This window comes from Lycium ferocissimum, chromosome 5, assembly GCF_029784015.1.
Source record: "Lycium ferocissimum isolate CSIRO_LF1 chromosome 5, AGI_CSIRO_Lferr_CH_V1, whole genome shotgun sequence".
Taxonomy (NCBI): domain Eukaryota; kingdom Viridiplantae; phylum Streptophyta; class Magnoliopsida; order Solanales; family Solanaceae; genus Lycium; species Lycium ferocissimum.
In genome coordinates, this window is record NC_081346.1 from 4974027 (window position 1) to 4993192 (window position 19166).

General features: G+C 33.4%; 3 protein-coding genes across 3 annotated transcripts; all 3 read right to left on the minus strand.

Annotated features, from left to right (window-relative positions):
* Window positions 1-3877: 3877 nt before the first annotated feature.
* Window positions 3878-9263, minus strand: LOC132055199 (uncharacterized). The gene is made up of 8 exons (XM_059446907.1): window positions 9143-9263; window positions 6856-6998; window positions 6712-6773; window positions 4918-4988; window positions 4763-4840; window positions 4513-4600; window positions 4330-4397; window positions 3878-4218 (listed from the first exon to the last, which is right to left on the minus strand). The coding sequence occupies exons 1-8, from the start codon at window positions 9261-9263 to the stop codon at window positions 4145-4147; spliced, it is 705 nt and encodes a 234-aa protein (XP_059302890.1). The 3' UTR covers window positions 3878-4144.
* Window positions 9264-11149: 1886 nt separating this feature from the next.
* Window positions 11150-13824, minus strand: LOC132058117 (uncharacterized). Its single transcript, XM_059450680.1, has 8 exons — window positions 13607-13824; window positions 13327-13531; window positions 12884-13076; window positions 12214-12284; window positions 12055-12132; window positions 11740-11827; window positions 11555-11610; window positions 11150-11417 (listed from the first exon to the last, which is right to left on the minus strand). Exons 1-8 carry the CDS (start codon window positions 13670-13672, stop codon window positions 11344-11346), a joined length of 831 nt encoding a protein of 276 aa, XP_059306663.1. The 5' UTR covers window positions 13673-13824; the 3' UTR covers window positions 11150-11343.
* Window positions 13825-17406: 3582 nt separating this feature from the next.
* On the minus strand, window positions 17407-19166 carry LOC132055575 (HMG1/2-like protein). Its single transcript, XM_059447465.1, has 3 exons — window positions 18886-19166; window positions 18686-18809; window positions 17407-18070 (listed from the first exon to the last, which is right to left on the minus strand). Exons 1-3 carry the CDS (start codon window positions 18952-18954, stop codon window positions 17694-17696), a joined length of 570 nt encoding a protein of 189 aa, XP_059303448.1. The 5' UTR covers window positions 18955-19166; the 3' UTR covers window positions 17407-17693.

Sequence of the window (19166 nt, forward strand, 5' to 3'; positions counted from 1 at the left end):
AAGAAAGCAGGTTTGCTTGGGATAAATAGATATCAAAGAGACAGAGATAACTTGATGTTTAGTAACATAATTTAAAGTATGCAAAATGATTTTAAATTGACTATAGTCATAAATTGAAAGGGACATTTTTATATTTTATGAATTTGTGAGCATATAATTTCTAGTTAGAGGTAGGAATAGCATGTTTTGCTATTCATTGATTAACTACTCATAATTTCATGTGACGATGGTTTATGCTAAAACAAATATGGTGGTTAAAGTCTAGGTTTAGATGAAATTCAAAATAAATTGAATTCTTTGTAACAAAGTTTAAGAATTGATTTAGTTTGTCATTAACTCATTGATGTTTTATTCTTAAAAGAAAACTTCCTTACTCAACCAATTAAGGATTACACAATTTCGGACAAATTAAATTGTTTGCTAGAAAAGAAAGATGCGATTATCAATATTTAATAATTATGGGATTGAGGAGTTGATCACTTGGTAAGCATCTTTTCTCTTTCTATCCCACTTAATTAAGCAAATTGAATAAAATTTAAAGGTTCTTTTTCTTTTATTTTCCAAGAGTTTAATCTATTAATTGTTAAAGTTTTAAAATTTATTTTCTATTGTATAGTTGTGCTAAATCATTAAATCTAACTTTATATTTTCAGAATAACCTTTTTTTTTTTTTTTTTTTTTACTAAAAACAAGATCAAGAGAAATTTAATGATAATTTAAGAATTGCTAAAGAAAATTTGATCGATAGAGTACTCTTCCGGTACCAAATGAGTTCTTCAAAGTGATTATCATCACCACTTTAGATTGTTTTTGTGCATAGTTATTTTTATTAGATGACATCATCAATATTGAATTTTTTTTTAGCATTTTTAAAGGGCTCAAAATTGATTATATTGACCAAATTGATTGTGTCGACCGAAGTAAAAATGAAATAAAGTAGAGGCAAAAATAAGACATAGAAAAAAGATATGCTATCAAAAAGGGTTTCAAAGTATCTTGATTTATTGGAATATACTTTGATACATGAAGTAATAAATAGTAACTCTAAGGACAATTTGAAAAAGCAAACCAATTTGGTTGGACCAACTAAATAGTTACAATGTAACTAAATACTACAAAACCCATTACATTGCCCCTTATATATAGTAGTAAATACCTTGGACAAAGGCTGAGTTTTTGAATTTGAAATGCCAACAAAATGTGTGTTGATTTTCTTAGACGAATATAAATAGGCGTTTGGCCATAGAAACCAATATTTTTCTATTTATTTGGAATTTTTGAAGTTGAGTCGAAAATGGAGTTGTGTTTAGTTATAGTTTTTGCAAAGAAATATTTGCTTATTTGAATGTATTGAAAGTGAAAAAAGTGGGAAATAGTAAAAATAAAGTTTTGAATGTTTCAAGTTGTATTTTCATGACTAATCACTGATTTTCAAATAAAATGAAAAAAAAAATCGGGAAAAAAGTGAACAATTCTGATGGCCAAGGGTCCGCAAGCCAACTAAATTACCAAAATGATACACGCTTGAAATCCATTCCATATAATAGTACCTTTAAAATGTGCAGTAAGTGAAACAAAATATAAAAGAATCCAAAAACAAATACTATTTGATAGAATATGTCCACATTTTCTTTTGGTACATTGGAAATTCTAAATAAAACTACTAAATCTCTCATAATACTGTATAACTTTGAATTTCTAAAGAGCATCAGCTCCATATCTTTGATCGCTCCTACTCATACTAGCACATCTTCGTCATGTATGTGGGTTTCATTAATTCATTTGTCAGAAAGTCAACAACAAACTGATTTGTCTTTCTCCATATATGTATGATATTTGTCTTGTTACAATAACAACAACAACACCCATAAGTGGGGTCTGGGGATAGTGTGTATGCAGACCTTACTCCTATCTTGGGAGGTAGAGAAATTATTTCCGATAGACCCTCGTCTCAAAGGAAAAACATATCAAAGCAGTACGGAAAAGAAATAACAGAAGTAAAAAAGCCACGGCAAAATACTAAAGATAGCATGACAAAGCAGTCTTAAAAAGAATAACAACTACAAGGAAATAATACTGTTATTGAGTTACAAGGAACAACGATAATAACATAAATAGAAGAACAAAAAACTACGGAATTAATACTATGACTACCGATATGGAAGGATAAGCGAGACAACGCTCAACTACCTACTAGAAATCTACCCTAATCTGTGTCCTCCATAGTTTCCTATCTAAGGTCATGTCCTCGGCAAGCTGAAGTTGCACCATGTCATGTCTAATCACCTCTCCCCAATACTTCTTTACGCCTACCTCTATCTCTCCTGAAACCATCCATAGCCAACCTCTCACACCTCCACACTGGGGCATCCATGCATCTCCTCTTTACATGCCCGAATTATTTCAGCCTCACTTCTCGCATCTTATCATCCATCGAGGCCACTCCCACCTTGTCTGGAATATCTTCATTCCTAATCTTATATCTCCTAATAAGCCCACACATCCATCTCAGCATTCGCCATGAACAAGCATTAAAGCTTTGGGTGTTTATTGAAAAGAGAAAACAAGAAAAAGATGATGACAAGAAAAGAAACTGGTTGGGTTTTAATTTTTCAGTGAGTCTGGTCGAACGGACAGGCGAGTTAAAAGAGTTTAAATGGGTGAGTAGATTTAATTGAAAAAAAAGCCGCGTAAGTGCCACATAGGAAATTTAAGGTGGTACATGGGGTAAATATGGGTTTTTTCAGAGTACAAGGGCAAATATGATCCCAAAGTTGGATGGCAAGGGTAAATATGTTGGAAAAATATAACAAATAGCAAATATAACTTATTTGTAAGAGTACAAGGGCAAACCTGACCCTTTTCCAAAGAATATACAATGATTAAACTTGCCTAAAGATGGTGAAAAAGTTGTTTCAGCTTACTGAGGACATGAATCTAGATAGGAAGGTGTGGAGGTCGAGGGTTAGGATAGAAGGGTTGTAGGTAGCTGAGTGGTGTTGCACCTTAGGTGTGAGAGGTAGGGGCTAGCCGCCTCTCCACGTACCCTTATTAGTAGTATTATTTAGTAATGTGTAGTTTTTTATTCTTCGATGTGTATTACTATTTATTGCAATTTGCTTTGTATCTTGCTATTTTATTGTCATATTTTTTGTATCTGCATCGAATTCCTTTTCTTTTATTTTCTTGTTTTTTCTTTTCTTTTCTTTTGAGCCGTGGGTTTTTTGGAAACAACCTCAGCCTCCCAAACCCCATTTGTGGGATTACACTATTGTTGTTGTTGTTGTGGTGAAAAGGTTACCACATCTTCTCGCTTGTGTTCACATGAGGGCAAAATCCATTATGTTAGAAGTACTAGTGGGTGCCATATAGAGGTTTGGATTTTGTCGGACTACAAAAACATTGAATGGATCATGAAACATAAGGTGAGTTTCACAGAAATTAACCAAAATAATTCCAATTATCTGATTCTGTATATAAACATAGGACATCTTCATCCATGCAACTCCCACTTGATTTTGAAAGTAGAAAACTGCATAACATAGCTAGTAAAATAGTCTTTATGAGTGGCCTTGTGCTCCTAACTCTACCGTTGTATGTCAATCGCATTCAAGACTTTCACTGAAACTACTGCAAGCCAAGTGGATACCACACATGAACGTTTGTTTCGGAGACACGAGACAAATTTTCAAAGAAGTTATCCTCCAAGTCCTCACAGGACTTTCTAACGTATCCTAGTGATTGGTATCCTCATGATCCTTTGTCAATGCTTCTTCATAAAGTTATATAAACTTATAAGTAAACCTTTTATTATTATGTTCCATCAAGGTAAATTGTTTAGCTACACAACTTTTTTTTTTTTTTTTTTTGTTCCGAATGGAACAAGGGTCTTGTCCTTTGGCATTGCTTTGCACTTCTAGTTAGTCGGATCCCATAGTGGGTACAAAACACCAGGTAAAAAAACGAAAACATTTTACATCGCACGCACCAGTTACATCTTTAGATAATGAGGATCCAAGCCATTACAATCGGTGGTTGGTCTTCATAATATTCATCTTTACGTTCTGAAGTTAATTTAGCTGCCTATGTAGCTCTTCTAATTAGACCCAATAAGATGTTTACAAAATTCACTAAAAAGCTCTTATCATCTCCCTTCCACTGCTCCCTTTAGCTGATCCATTAACAGATGTGCCACTGATTTATATCCCATCTTTCTAGCTGTTTTATCCAAAGATCCAACAAGAAATTAGAAAAACTCTCAGGGCACACTATTATAACAACAGATACGAACAAACAAAACCTCAAGTAAACTAGTTACGACATACAAACCTCTGTATATAGTGTATATAGTGTCCCTCTCAGTTGGAGCCATCTTTCGCTTCTTTAGGCAATTTCGGCTAAAAAAAAACATAAAAACGCACGAGCAAGAAAAAACCCAAATGATATTTGCCAGTATCAGTACCAAAGAACTTTCATAAGCACCTAGTCTTGTTCTATGTAAACACTACGTACCTGTTACATATCCAATATGGATTGATGCCTTTTTCTTCAGTGCAGTGAGGACATATCCATTCTTTATTTGCTCTCACCTCCTCCTGTTCTATCACACATTTTCATAGTTTTTAGTAATTATCAACATTCATAAGCGAGAAAGCACACAATGCTAGGCCTTTTATTAATAAGAACAAAAGAGTAACAGATAGTTAGACATAATGCCTCATGGGTGACTTTCTGTTTCTAAAACGCATAGCTATTGCCTCACCTTCACCATAGCGGCTATTAAGACAACTTCGGCAAAAAACACCACTGCTAGAATGACAAATTGAACAATCTGTCTGGCCTGTATGGAAATTTTAGACTCATCAGTCTGCCAGCAAACTAGTTTACGAGAAAAGAGAAGTGCTTCGTAAGACCAACCTAAGCAAGGCTGATCCATGTCCAAATCACCACAACATTTACAATCTTCTTCACCACACAATTTCTTTTCTCTGCATTAGCATTCACAAATTATCATTTTCAAATCATTCTCGTGTGTGAAATGAGCAGTTGTATTGTACCAGGGACAAGCTTAGTGGTGTGGTAGATGTGAGAGTTAAGTCAAACTTGGGCAGGTCAAAATCTCAAATTAATAAACGGGTTGGACTAAGATGGGTAAAATAACATGTCATAACCCAACCGCTGAAGCGGGAGCAGACATGGCATGTAAACTCAAGCTCAAAAGGCTTGAATAATAGTAAAAACCAAGCCTAAGTGGCCGTCTTGAGGGAAAAAGAATACTAACAATTTGCTCAGTCAGTCAATTCATCAAACAAAAACTGTGACTTGCAAAATGAGAGGGAAAAAGGTTTAGCAAGGGTATTGAAAGAAGAACATTAAGAGAAGGAGTGTAAAACCTGCAGAAGTGACAGCGAACACACAATTTCAATTCGGTTCAACGCCGAGCCAAAGCTTCCGGTGAAGGGTGCGCTGTTAAAAATCCACAATCTCCGTAAAAAAGCAATATAAAAAACAACAACAACATACCCAACGTCATCCCACAAGTGGGGTTTGAAGAGGGTAGGATGTAACGACCTTATCCCTACCTTTATGGGGTAGAGAGACCATTTCCAAAGCAGGATTCTAAGAAATGAAACATCAAACTAGCAAGATACAACAGTAATGCATCAAAAGATAGTAATACACATCAAAACAGATGAGACTAAGCAATAATTGAATACTACTACCAATGTGTTATAAACCAAATAGGAGAGCTCAACCCAAAAGGCTAGCTTGATAGGTGGGAGAGCACATTTAGCCAATAAACCCATTAACATTTGTTTCTTTAACCGATGAGGGATAATTGACACATAACAAAACAGCACGCTCCGCATCCGTTTGAGGCCCCCGGCGAACACTGTCATACCGGCGTCACCACCCAAGACATGAAGGGCTGTGGGTGGCTCTGATACCCAGTGGCGGAGCCACAGCCCGGCAAGGGTGTTCAACCGAACACCCTTCGCCGAAAATTATACCGTGTAGACATGTCAATTATTACGTATTACAGACATATATTACATATTGAACACCCTTAATATATAGATTATATGAATTCGAACACTCTTGACAAAATTCCTAGCTCCGCCACTACTGATACCAATGTTATAGACCAAACAGGAATATGCCACAATTTTAAAAATATTAATCGATTTATTAGGAAAACTAACATGGAAGGTATTACAATTATGTTACATGACAAGGTATTTATAGTTCAAATAGGAACGGATTTATATATGGCACAATCTTAATTGATTTCAAACTCTTAACTATTTAGGACTTCTTATATAATTGATTTTAAATTCTTAAATATTAGGAAAATAACAAAATGACTATTTTGCCTATTGCATAATCTTTTAATGAAGGGCAAAAAGTTCCATCAACATTTCTAAGGCACTTCGTGCTTTGAATATAATATAGACTAGTCTAATAGGTGGGATAGCTCATTTAGCCTATAAACCCATTAACATTTCTTTGAGGGACAATTGACACATAACACAAAGAAACACACATAAAAAAGGAGGCATTCTCATGTCAAAAATACACACTACTCAAGAATAAGAAAATTGAAGATAAAAACACAGACATGTTGGTGGTGGTGCAGAGATGCCTCTCAATCGATTGGAACAACGCAAAGGGGCAGAGAAGTAGTCCACTTTGTTCCAAGGTCTCTTCTACGACTGTGCTCTAGCTCGAAGCTCTGCGATGGTTTTTTGAATTCCAAGACTGGCCATTCTAGCCTGTACAGTAAGTACCCATTAAAATCAGCTGATTTGGAATAAGCATTTACATAAAATTGAGAGAGAGAACTGAGAAGAGCACCTTGTTTTCCAAGATTCGAGCGTTTCGGAGCTCTTCATACTCAGTTTTCACTTCCAGCGATGCGTTTCGGAGCTCTTCATACTCAGTTTTCACTTCCAGCGATGCCTTCGTTTCAATGGAGATCTTTAGTCGCGTCTTTTCTTCTAATGCGATGCGTTTTCACATGGACGATGATTATTTATTTATACACTCAATTTCTGAAAACTAGCAAACCATCAAAACAATTAATCCAGCGATATAACAATTATACTTGAGCGATGCGTTTCAAAATTGATGGCTCTTCATACACAGTTTTCACTTCCAGCGATGCGTTTCAGAGCTCTTCATAGTCAGTCTTCACTTCCAGCGATGCGTTTCTTTTCTTTTCATAAAATTTTTCACATCCATGCGATGCGTTAGGTGGAGAGTCTTCAACCAGTTTTCACTTCCAGCGATAAAAAATTTTCACTTCCAGCGATGCGTTTGAAAAAACAAAAGTAAAGGCTCAGAAAATGGAAAATTGAAAAATATTTTGGTTGTTTTCATTTCCAGCGATGAAAAAAAGCGTTTCGGAAAAAAGTGAATAATTCTCTTCATACTCTTAGAAAGTTGAGATATTTCAGTTTTTTCTAGGTGTTTGCATGAAAATCCCATTATGGCCAATGGAGATTTTCCCGCGTCTTTTCTTCTAATGTTTGAAAATGAAAAAAGTGGAAAAAAAAAGGTGAAAAACAAGTTTTGGTTTTTTACATTGGACGATGATTATTTTTTTTTTAAACAAAAATATAAGTAATTCTCAACTAAGTGTTTTTATAGTACTCAACCCAAACTTTTTTTAGAAGCTCAAAAAAGTAACTTTTCCTTATAAGTACTTTTGGAACCTTAACCAAAGTACCTTCTTCGATTAAAAAGAGTATTTTTTTTCTAAGAAAAAATAAAATTTACTTATTTAGTAGGTATTCGATTTGGCCATAGATTTAATCAATTTTATTTTTTTTTTTTTTTTTTCTTGATTTTTGAAGTTGGACTTCTTTTGAATAAAAAAAATTTGGTTGTTAAGTGGATTTTTTTGAAAATACTTATTGATAAAAGTGCTTTTCAATTTCTAAAAACTAGCAAAACACACTTATGAAATATGATTTATACACTCAATTTCTAAAAACTAGCAAACCACCCAAAACAATTAATAAACATAACTTCGTCGTTAATCCGTCGCTAAATTGCTCGTAGCTAACAAATTTTTCTGATAATTTATCGCTAATCCATCAATATGTAGGATTAGCGGCATATAAGTATGTCAGTATGGCTTGGATTCTACAATAAATTATGCAATACTTCTTACCTTAAACAATAAGGAAAGAATTTATAAAAAAAATAAGTAGTTGATTTTAAATTTTTAAATATTAAAAAAATAATTAAATGACTATTTTATCCAAAAGTTGCAATTATGAAGGGTAAAAAGACAAACGACATTTCTCTACGAGTCTTCGTGCTTTTAATAGAAAAAAAAATTAATAACAATTCACTCAAAATACATTTTGTCTTCTATTGTATAATTCTTATTGTTTCAAGTTTGTATTTACTAATTTGACTCTCATCAATTATAACTTATTTTATGATTTATTTTGACCTCTTATAAAAACAAATTTATATACTTCAAAAATAATTTTACTATATAATAACTTATTTTATGACTCTTTAGTTAGTTAGATTTGAATTTTTTGTTTAATTAATTCTAAGACTTCATTATATTCTCAACATTAAAACAAAAAAAAAAAAAAAAAAAATTCAAATTCCAGATTCTAAATATTTAATTTGATCTAACAACAACAATGTTTAGTGGTAACTGCTTTTCATAATGAGAATTCTATGTTTGGACTATGTAAAAGTAAATCATACGCTTTTAGATGAGAACATAACTAAAAGCGTAAACCATATCTTCTGCCGAACCAAACTAAAAAAAATAATTATTGTTTATATATAATCTTCTCTAATGATTCTTCGTCTTTTGAAATAAAACTTGATATAATTAAATACAGTGCTTAGTAGTGTTTTATTTTAAAATAGTGAAATGAAAAATACTTTTGAAAAAAAAAACTTTTCAATATAAGTTGATTCTACAAGTTTTGGGCAAACAGGCTGTAAACTTGATATGATTAAAATTCCATGCACAAGTTATATTCAAAATGAAACGGGGGTAAAAACTTGATGAATGTTAATTAGATTTCGGCCAAACGTTAGGGGCTCATTTGGCTATTTTCTCAAATTAATTTTGAAGAGAAAATTCAAGTTAAGGAAATCAAATTACCTGCAGAAAGGTGGATTTCAATAATAGCTAGGTACGCCTTGTCCAAAGTGCGTAACATAGATTTTTCAATTTGAAAAAACAAGCTATGAGACATGTCACTTTCTTGTACAATGTACTTCATCTTTTCGACAAATATTATCAACAAATGTAGAATAATTAATTTCATAACTCACAAGTCACAACAATAATAAATATAGCAAAGGAAAAAAGGAATGATAATTTATAATTATGAGCATAAGGATATACAAATTTTAATACAAACTAATAAAATTTATTAGGTCAGGAATGATTTTTTTACCTGTAAGAGTAACATAAAGAATCTCAAGTGTTCAACTACAAGAGCTTGGACGGTATCTTCAGGCAGAGCGACTTATGAAATTTGAGGTGGAGCGTCGATGCATAATTTGCCAAGCTCAATCTTCTTGCAAAAATTAGATGAACTAAAATAACTTAAGAATACAAAAAATACATACATGTTGATGAGAGAAAACCTAGAACTTGTGATGAGAGAGAACTGAAGAATCTGTTTAATAGTTGACTTGTTTTGGCATTAAAGGCATCACAAAGGCCGTGTTTATTTAGAACTCTAATCTATTTATGGTTAGGAATTATTTTACTACCAAAAGAAGAAGGAGAGAAAAAACCAAATATATAGAAATTATTACACATTCATGAAAGAGGGAGGAAAACCCAAAATACAAAATAAATATTATTTTTGTACATTGAAAGTCCTAAATATAAGGTAGAGTTGTGTGTTTATTTTAAACTCTAATTATGGTTGACATAATTAAATAATAATTCGTCAAAAATAGTAAATGATAATTTTGTCTATTGTAGAGTCTTTTAAGGAAGGACAAAAAGTCTAATCAACATTTTTAAGGTCTTTCGTGCTTTTAATATAGTATAGATTAGTCAAACACAAATTGCAACTCTTCAAAAATATCTTTTTATAACATTTGACATAATTTTGAAAGTTGGATTAACAAGCTATAAATTACCAAAATGATACCCGCTTGAAAAAATGTTTTACATTCCATAGATAAAGCATTGCTTTTTAAATGCGGGTGAGTAATAAAAAATAAAAGAATCCAAAAGTTAATATTTGATAGAATGTGTCCACACTCCTTCTGCCATGTCCCCATCTATGTAAACTCATAAAAACATGAATAAACAAGATTAGAATAAGTCTTTAATTTGATTTATAAGAAAAGTTTGTCACAATCACACAGCAAGACTATATATAAAATTGAATGGAATTTAAGTAATTCTTTTTACTAAACTCTCTTAATTTGTCTTGATGAAGTTCTTAGGGATGTGTAATGCTGAGACTACTTCTCATGGATTTCCTTAACGTGGAGAAAAGTTAAATGTCGGAGAAATTTTCTACTTATAAGTCAGGTATAGAACTAATGGGTGATGCTTGGTTACAATTTCGAATCCTGTATTATATGCTTGCTCTAGTTTTTGTCTTTTTGATGTTGAAGCGGTTTTTCTTTATCCATGGGCAATGAGTTTCAACATATGGGTGTATCTTTATTTATAGAAGCTTTCCTTTTGGTGTTGGTCTTAACTCTTAATTATTGGTTTAGTTATGCATGACGAACAAACTCATAAAGTGAGTTTATGAAACCGTCGGTTTTTAAAATGAGGACGATTTTTTAATTTTTTTTTTTTTAACAAAACCTGAATATACGGACGAAACGCGAGAGAGATCTTGAGGAAAAAAGTTGAGGTTAGAGAACAAATGGAAGAAAATAAGAGGAATGGTTTAACGATTAATGCGATGGTTTATGAGTTTGTCTTTGTTGTATAAAAAAATAGACGGATTCCATCTTTTTCCTGAATATACAAACAATAAAAAGAAAAACGGAAAAAATAAGATTGAGACAGTTATCAATTCCATGACAGTTATCAATTCCATCCAGTTTCCTTTACTTGATCCAACAACCCAAAATTCAGTTGTTTCAACTACATTAAATGATAAATATCATGCTTTTAGAAAGGACATCCGCCGAAAAATCTTACTTTAGATATAAGCTCAAAAGAGAAGTGGCACAAGCAAATTGAAAATGAGGATCCAAGCAATTGCAACAGGTGATTGGTCTTTCATAACATTCATCTTTACATTCTGAAGCTAAACTTACTATGTGGCTCTTATAATCCTACTAAAAGAGCTTACACTGTGCACTAAAAGAAGTTTATCATCTACCCCTCACTACTCCCTGAAGTTGATCCATTAACAGATGTGCCACTGATTTGTATCCCATCTCTCTAGCTGTTTTGTCCAAGATCCAACAAAGGAGAAAAAAGAAAACAAAAACACAAGAAATTAGAAAATTTCTCAGTGCACACTATATAACAACAGATATGAGCAAACGAAACTCCAAGTAAACTAGTGACTGATATACAAACCTCTGAATATGGCGATCCCAGTTGGAGCCATCTTTCGCTTCTTTAGGCACAATGAGCTACAAAAACGTAAATAAACAAAGAGCTAGAAATCGGGCCATGAGCAAGAAAGTTCAAATGAAATTTGCCAGTATCAGTACCAAAAGAATTCATAAGCACCTAGTCTTGTTATATAGCCACTAAAGTACCTGTTACATATCCAATATGGATTGATGCCTTTTTCTTCAGTACAATGAGGACATATCCATTCTTTATTTGCTCTTACATCCTCCAGTTCTAGAACAATTTGCACATATTTAGTTATCAACATTCATAAGTGAGAAGGAAAGGATCAATTTTGCAGGATTTCCAATTGTGGCTTTTATTAAACAGAACAGAAGAGTAGTGTTAGTGTCCTAGAAACAATGCAAATCCATTCAAGTGGTTAGAGTATATAACATGAGTGACTTTCAGATCAAAACCATGTGATTGCAGTTTCTAAAAATGAATAGCTATAGCCTCACCTTCACCATATCGAACCTTAAGACAACCTCGGCAAAGAACACCATTGCTAGAATGACAAATTGAACAATCTGTCTTGCCTGTATGGGAAAATTTAGACTCATCATTCTGTTTACAAACTGGTAAGTACCACAAAACAATAAAGTATTTGTAAGACTAACCTAAGCAAGGTTGATCCATGTCCATATCACCACATCGTTTACAGTCTTCTTCACCACACAATTTCTTTTGCCTGCATTAGCATTTATAGATTATCATTTTCAACTGATCCTCGTGTGAAACCTTAGCATTTTGTGATACACAAGGACAAGCTAAGCTGGCATAGATGTAAATTCAAGCGCAAAAGTCACGCTTCCTAGCAAAAAGAAAACAAAGGAGCTGTCTTGGTGGAAGTCCCTCAATTGATTGCACAGTCAATGACCAAAAACTGTGATTAACAAAAGGATTTAAGCTACATACCTAACATGTTATAGATTGTTTACATATCAGTATATTTAACTTGTTATAGCAGCTTACTTAACATATCTACCAGGCTACCAGTTCATGGTTATAACAGTGACTTGATTGTGAAAATGCACAGTGAGTAACCAAAAACTGGGATTTACAAAAGGATATAAGCTGTATATCGAACATCTTATAGATTGTTACACTAACAGTATATTTAACTTGTTATAGCAGGTTACTTAACATTTTTATCAGGTTATATCAGCTCATGTTTACAATAGTGACTTGATTGTGGAAACATTTTTTCACGCGGTGCACCGAATTTAAACTCTATGCACTATGAAAGGTAAAAGATTTGGAAAGGGTATTCAAGAACGAGTACGAAACCTGCAAAAGTGACAGCAAATACCCAAAATTGGGTCATATATAGTTCCCCTATCCTTGCTGGTGCAACGTCGAGCCAAAGCTTCTGGCGTAAGATGCAGCATTAAGCCATCTTTCACTCTCAGTAGAGGCGCATTAGCAGGTCTCTTCTCAATATCATCTTCAACTTCTCCTTCTTCAAAAAGCCCCAATTTCCCTAAAAGCAACATACAACAAAGTACAAAGAAGGAGACATTCTCATTTCAAAATCAACACTCACTCTCCTATCTATGAGGGAAAAACAAAGGGAAAATTCCAGCCAAATACCATTCGGCCAGCTAGTTTACAAAATATATACAGAGGTTACAGATAGTGTATAAAGTATACAAAATATACATATTATATACATACCTATACGTATAATATACATACATATACACTCAAATTGTAGAGACATAAATACATACTTTTTGCTGGTGGGGCAGAGCTGCATAAGCGATCTGAACGGCGCAATGCCAATTCAGAAGAGTTGCCTTTCAATCGATTGGATCGGCGCAAAGGGGTGGAAGAGTAATCAACTTTGTTATGTTTTCTCTTCTCTGATTGTGGTTTAGAAGTGATAGTTCGAAGCTCTGCGACGGTTTTTTGAAGACCAAGACTAGCTAATCGAGCCTGTAAAATTAGAAATTGAGCCATAGCAATTAACATTAACAGAAAATGGATACTTAAATTGAGAGAGAAGAGTGCCTGGTTTTCCAAGATTTGGGCTTTTCTGAGTTCTTCATAGTCAGTTTTCACTCCAAGTCTTCCCATTATCGTGTTTTAAGGTTTCAATGGTTATTTGCTTCTTCTTCTTCTTCTTTGAGAGTGAAGCAACGGATATGTTGTGCAAAAGGATGAGTTTTTGAATTTGAAATGCAAAGTTGACCGTTGAGTTTAGACAAATATGACCCCAATTAAATTACAATAATGAAATTACATTCCTACTTCTTTAAAAAGTACAATAGTATTTTAAGGTGGGGCAAAGTGAAATAAAAAATAAAGAATCCGATTTTTTCTTTTTTATAGAATATGTACCACTTGCTTCTGACATGTCACTTGTGCATATATGTGAACTAACAAAAACATGAGAAATCAAGATTAAAAAAATAGGTCTTGAATTGGATTTATAAGAAAAGTTTGTCACAATCACACTACAAGATTACAGATAAAATGGATTAATTGGTTTTATATTCCTTTATAAATTTATTTTTAGTTATATGTTCTTTTTATGAGATATCTTCATTTTACACTTAAGGAGTTTGAAAATACTAACACATATATAAAAGATCTGAAATGTAGAATGAGTAGTAATTTTTGTTAATTAACTCTTCAAGTTTGTCTTGATGAAGCATAGACGACTTTGTTGTTTAGTTAGGCTGATGACTTACAACTAATTAAGGGGAAAAACAAGATAGAAGAATACAATCATGCGTTTGAAACTTAAATTTTTGGCTTAATATCTAGATAGCCCCCTAAACTTGGCATGTTTTATAAGATAAATATATAAACTTATGAAGTGACCAGATAGACACTTAAACTTACTCAAAATGTATTTTTTAAATACATTTGCTATCCTGGCAATTCACGTGTCTTGTATTTTGTAATGAGCGCGTGAAACTTTTGCAAAATTGGTGAGTCAGCAAAATAACAGTAATTTTTTTTTTGGCGTACTTGTTTCTTTTTTTTTTTTTTCCCCTTGGTTTCTAACCTTTACACATAAGGTAAGATCTCATCCAGTATAATGATATACTTTCTACACTATTAACTCAACTTGATTAGATTTTGGTAAAATAAAATGTAATTTAATATAATAGCTTATTCAAACTTTTTCTAAATTTTCTCAATTTTTTTTAATAGTATTTCGTCTTTAAAAGGTATTCACGTAGGAAATAGAAGTTCAAAATATTTTTGATTTTCTTAGGAATAAAATTTAAATATGATGTTGAAAAGAGTGAAAAGTTGCTCTTTTTTTTTTTTTTTTCTTATAAATAAGAAATACATGCTTGAATTTTTTGCTTTTTCGTAGACGTTTGATGTTATTATTAATGAATAAAGCAGATATGTTATATGTGCACCACTCGAAAAAATATCAGTATACTTTGTCTTCAAATATCATGACTTTCTCTCGATCTTTGTTGAAGTTTGGATGAGTTTTGACTTTACATTTAGAGGGATGTGGTTAAAACTCAAGGAATTTGATAATGAAAAGGAAGAGGAATGCAGCTGTTCACTGTTTGAGAGAATGAAGAAATCGTGGGAATGAACAAATTAGGTGTACAATGGCTTTGGACTATTATTTGCCTACATGGAACTAAATTACACGTGGTTGGCCTATATTTTCTTACATGGATTATTATTTATTTATTTGCTACATAAATGGCACTTGGACCATGTGCGAGTGTCAATATAAATGTCTTAAAAAGTACACTTTTTTGATTTAAGTGTCTATTTATTGATTCTCAGAAGTTTTTATATTTTTCTTAAAAAAATCTTAAAGTTTAAGTGATATCTAGGTATTAAGCCTAAATTTTTTTAGTGAAATTTTTTATCCTTCCTTGTTCCTATTGTAGAGTCAAGGAAACGATCAAAGAGAAAAGAATAATCAAGGAAAATATCTAATTTAATAAGTTGTGAATCCCTTGAATCTTGGGTCTTCTATAAACCAGTCTCCATATATTTGGCTGTCAAGTTAAAATGTATTAATGTAATAAGATTGTGCTCATTTTAAATTTGTTGACTGATTATTAATTCAAAGCTACTGCTACACATTTGCTTGCAAGTTGCAACCCTGCAAACCGACAATACAGTCAACTGCAATTGAATTTCATTATTTTCTACTAATGTCGGCAATAATATATTGAAGAGTATGAGCTAATTACTTGTATGATCATTCAAGTTATGAAAAGTACCTAGTAAAGTCACGTTTGTTTTGTTACAGCGATAAAATGACTCATGTTTGAAGAGTTATCCCACAAAATCACTCTAGCCGGAAAAGATATGGAAGAATGATCAATATATTTTTTAGATAGTAACCTTTTGCTATATACGCTTATAAGATATCTTTAAATGGATTCAGAGCAAGATGAATGGAACACAAAGCACCTAAAGCCACAGGTGACAGTCAGATTTCACTATTGTCTTGATTTCATTTTCTTGTGCAGGCGATATCACAAAAATCTTTATTCATAATTTAGAATTTTGAAGTCTTACTTATATATCTTATGTTCCCTCTTCTACTTATGTCTACTTTCTTGTAATCCTCCATGTTGTGTATATGTACCACTTAGCTACTAGACGAGCTTTATAATTTTTTATTCTAAAGTTCGTGTTTAGGGCATGTGATTGTGTTGATGACTAGTAAAACAAATACGGAGATCTCTCCCTGTAGAACTGTGCGTTCTTGATTATTTCCTTCACTTCTAGTCCGCAAAATTTCTGTTGACAGTGTTCCAAGGTGCTTTCTTTCTCCTGTGTATTATGCTGATTCTTGGTTCACACTTGCTGGGAGAATTCTACTGGATAGGCATCCCTGACTCCACAGCCTCGGTTCTTAGAAGTCTTTGAGGTTTCTCCTTTATTTGTTTGCTAGCTGAAAGCAGCAATGCTTATTCTTCTTTTACCTTCACCAAACACTGGAGTGACATGGCTATTTCCAAATTCTTCGTGGAACATAGCTTGGGCTTTGGTGCTCATCTATTGATTCTTCACTGAACATTAAGTTGACAACATTACCAATTTCATTGAACTGATGGGTTTCTACTTCGTTCTTCATATTAGCTTATCTACAGAGGGCTTAGCTGCAAGGATAATTTCAGCTCTTCACAAGTCAAATCAGTTGCTTCAATGCTGATTCTTGGTTCTTCATAAAACATTGGTTAGAATTAGGTACAACGCCAACTATCTAATCATAGGACAATTTCTTGAAAGGGCATGTCTGAGGCTCGTCATCTTTATTTCTCTTTGTGAGCTCAAATGCAAAGACATCTAAAGCTTCCTTCATCCAGGAGTACCAACATACTTCCCCTTCAACTGCAAGATGGAGTCAAACATAACATCTTGATGCACTATCCTACTAAAAGGGTAGAGGAATCAAAGTGATTCAAGATCACACTAGCTTATATAGGCATTCATAACATACCCGTGTACTTTGCGTACCTAAGGAAGCAAATTTAGAGTATACTTTAAGATTTTCAGAATTACAGGGAAAATCAAGCCCTTTTCCCTACATTCAAAATAGGGCAAGATAAACTCCTCAGCTATTAACAAAATCATTGTGTTTCAGGTTATATTGTGGCAGACGAAGTGAAATGAGTGGACGCTGTTTCAGCAACCACTTGGGCCATATACAGCTGCCCTGTACTCCTTGCTGGTGCAACGCAGAGACAAAGCTTCCAGCGTAAGGTGCGGCATTAGGCAAAGTTTCACTCTCAACAGAGGTGCATTAGCGGTCTTTCCTTAAAATATCATCTTTAACTACAACAACAATAACTATTGCCTCCGTCACAAACAAGTTGGGGTCGGCTATATGAATCCCCACCTCTTCATTTAAGCTCATTTTATATCATCATCATACTAAAGGATGATAGTGCAAATTAGCTGGCAGACAAGTCCTAGTAAAATTATCCTTAAGCACCAACAAAATAGAGTGCATCAACAACAACTAGAGGTCTTAAGACAGGCAGCTCATCTAAATAAACACCCAAATAAACTATGAAAACAAAATACTAAATAAACAGCTATTTCTTCAGATCCTACATTCATTTTCTTCACATCATCCACTACAAACATTACTTCAATCATCATCTTCCGCCGCTTCATCATTGTCATTAACCTCAGAACTTGACTTGTCAGATTCCTCCTCTTCAACAACACCAGCCTGTTGTTTATTGTTATAATCCTGCTTGTTCTTTTGGTATTCAGCCTTCATTTCTTCTGCCTTTGCTTGGTAAGGAGCTTTCTCTTCATCGGACAAGGACCTCCATTTCTCTCCACTAGCTTTACCCACAACGCCAACAGATTTGTTGTCTGGATGCTTCTCTTTGTACTCCATCCTGAACTCCTCCAAGAAAACGAAGTAAGCACTTAAAGGCCTCTTTGGCCCCTTCGCTTTCTTAGTAGTCTCCACAGCCCTGCTCTTCTTCACACTAAGCTTGTCATCCTCGGATTTACCTGTTATCAATGGAAAATAAATTCCCCTCAATGTACCCAAGGTTATGGAATATATATGTTTATATTTGAAGTGCAGAAAGTTGCAATCTTCCAGTAATGAATAATTTAAAACTTACTAAAAATTAAATGATTAAAACTTAATAAAGATATTTGGTCCAAAAGATTTATCAATCAATCAGATCATTTGACCAAATCCAAATTGCGACCCTTCTCAACTCTTGTGAGCTAGAAGATGTGCTTTTTGTATATAAGCAGACAAGTCTTGTTTTACCTCACCAATGAGGGACAAAGTTCACTTGTAAAAGTAGCTTCCTGTTTGGCAATGAGATTTTTTCACTTTTTTCCGAATTTTTTTTCACTTTATTTCAAGATCAGCGTTTGGCTATAAAAATTTCAAATACAACTCGAAGTTATATTTAAAATTTGGAAAACCCCTTAAAACTCTGTTTTCACTTTTTTCACTTTGAGTACATTCAAACAACCAAATATTCTTTGCAAAAACTATAACCAAACACAACTCCAACTTGAAAATTCCAAATAAAGTGAAAAACATCATGGGCAAACGCCTATTTAATTAACAATTCATTTTCCCATTCACCTTAAAGCCAACATTACCTCGATTGGAACGCCGTAAAGGGGTGGAGGAGTTGTCAACTTTTTTCTTGTCTGATTGTGGTTTAGACCTGATTTTGCGGAGCTCTGTGATGGTTTTTTGAATTCCATGACTGGCCAATCGAGCCTGTATACTAGAAAATTCAGCTAGAGCAATTAAAATTGAAATAAAACAGACAGTGAAATTGGAATGAGAAGAGTACCTGGTTTTCTAAGATCAGCGTTTTTCGGAATTCTTCATAGTCAGTAGCCACCACTCCACGCTTTCCCATTATGCTGTTTTTAGGGTTTCAATGGCGATGATTTTTCTTCTTCAAGAAAAGAAAGCAGGTTTAGCTTCTGGCGGGATACCTTTGGGCTTTGGCAAAGGCTCAATTTTCGAATTTGAAATGTCAAAGTGGACACTTCATTTTGCACCTAATATTTATGAGCCAGTTTAATTGCCTAATTGTACATACTAAAGGAGTCGTTTGGTTCAAATGAG